The sequence below is a fragment of the Populus alba genome, chromosome 13, assembly GCF_005239225.2.
Source record: "Populus alba chromosome 13, ASM523922v2, whole genome shotgun sequence".
NCBI lineage: Eukaryota > Viridiplantae > Streptophyta > Magnoliopsida > Malpighiales > Salicaceae > Populus > Populus alba.
This window is the reverse complement of record NC_133296.1, coordinates 15714684-15716192: the sequence shown is the minus strand read 5'-3', so window position 1 is coordinate 15716192 and position 1509 is coordinate 15714684. Positions and strand designations below refer to the sequence as shown.

The window sequence follows — 1509 nt, the reverse complement described above, 5'->3', positions numbered from 1 at the left end:
GCAGATGGCATAATAAAATCACAGTGCAGTTACTGAACTAAGAAAAGAACCAGCACTGCAGTCTCCTGATTCTCAACTCTGAGGAACAAGGACACAAACTAGAGACACAATTACAATTCATGTATAAAGAAGCTCTCTAGTTAGATTCAGAAACTGGTACCATTTTGAGCCACTGCAAAGAGTGTGAAGAAACATGAAACATACAGAAACTAACTCTCCAATCTTAATTTCTACAAAAGTCTATGAATATTCAGAATTTTAGGAGCTTCAATAATTCCAATGGTCAAACAATGCTTCCTTTTTTCTTCCCAGATGAATTTTCCACATCCATTGCTATTTGCCAAAGATTATTAAGTTTCAGTTTTGGATTGATATCAACAAAGCCTACTGATTTTCATTATCAGAAGAAAACCACAGTAATTGTCAAAATCATCAAAACTGATGCAATCAAATCAAATCAAGTAACCAAGTAGCATAATTACCAAAGAAAATCATGAAGAAGAAGAAATGACAACTCATAATAATCCTGGTCATCCTCATCCCAATCAATGTAACATTCTCAGCCCCAACAAACATACACTTCCTAAACAACCTAGCAATTGCATCCACCTCCTCTCCACCACACTCCTTTACAGCAACCACACAAACCCCACCATTCCTCACAGTCCTCTCCATCTCCCCAACAATCCTTAAGGGAAACAAAGCCTCTTCTAAATGAGCACTAAAAGCCAAATAAAAAACCCCATAAAAAAAGGGCAAGTTATTGGGGTCAGCCCTTTTAACTAATGGCAAAGAATCCACTATCTCAACACCAGTAACATCACTAACACCCATGTTATTCAATGCCATCACTTCATGTCCAGCACCAGCTGAAACACAAAGTACTTTGGTTTTATTGTTCAAAAGATTCAAACTTTGAAAGAAAATTATGAAAGAAGAGACTTGTGAAAGCCAAGATTTTGAGGACCAAAGTTTCAGTCTTTTCTTGGTAGGATCAATGTTAGGGTGGTTTAAAGAAGGGTCACATGTAGAAGAAGGAAATTTGAGGTGGGGTTTTTGTGATTGGTGTGTTTGGTGGGATGCATGTTTCTGGGGTTATGAAGGTAAAGGTAAAGAAGGGTGACTGTGGCTATGGTTATAAAAAATCAATGACACTTGGGCTTCGTTTGTTTGTAGAAAAATTTATTTTTTTTTTAAAAAAGTGAATTTTAAAAAAAAGTATTTTTTAATATTTGATAGTGTTATGAAAAATAAATTGAAAAAACACTTTACAGTGTTTGGTTGTGTTATGAAAAACGAACTGAAAAATAATTTATTAATGAATTAATTTTTTTTTAAAATTTATCTGATATATATAAAATATTTAATCATTTACAATAAAAAAATAAAATCTAAAAAGTATAATGATGAATTTTTTTTATTATATCCTAGATTCATACATAGCTTATTTTATAAAATATAACTATATATCTCATATCATATTATAGAGAAATAAGCTTGTGAAATATT

At 32.3% G+C, this 1509-nt stretch overlaps 1 protein-coding gene across 1 annotated transcript; it reads right to left on the bottom strand.

Moving 5' to 3' along the window:
• Positions 1–290: 290 nt before the first annotated feature.
• LOC118028155 (uncharacterized) lies at positions 291–1067 on the bottom strand. The gene has a single exon (XM_035031697.2). It carries the CDS (start codon positions 847–849, stop codon positions 448–450), a length of 402 nt encoding a protein of 133 aa, XP_034887588.2. The 5' UTR covers positions 850–1067; the 3' UTR covers positions 291–447.
• Between the last annotated feature and the right edge of the window lie 442 nt (positions 1068–1509).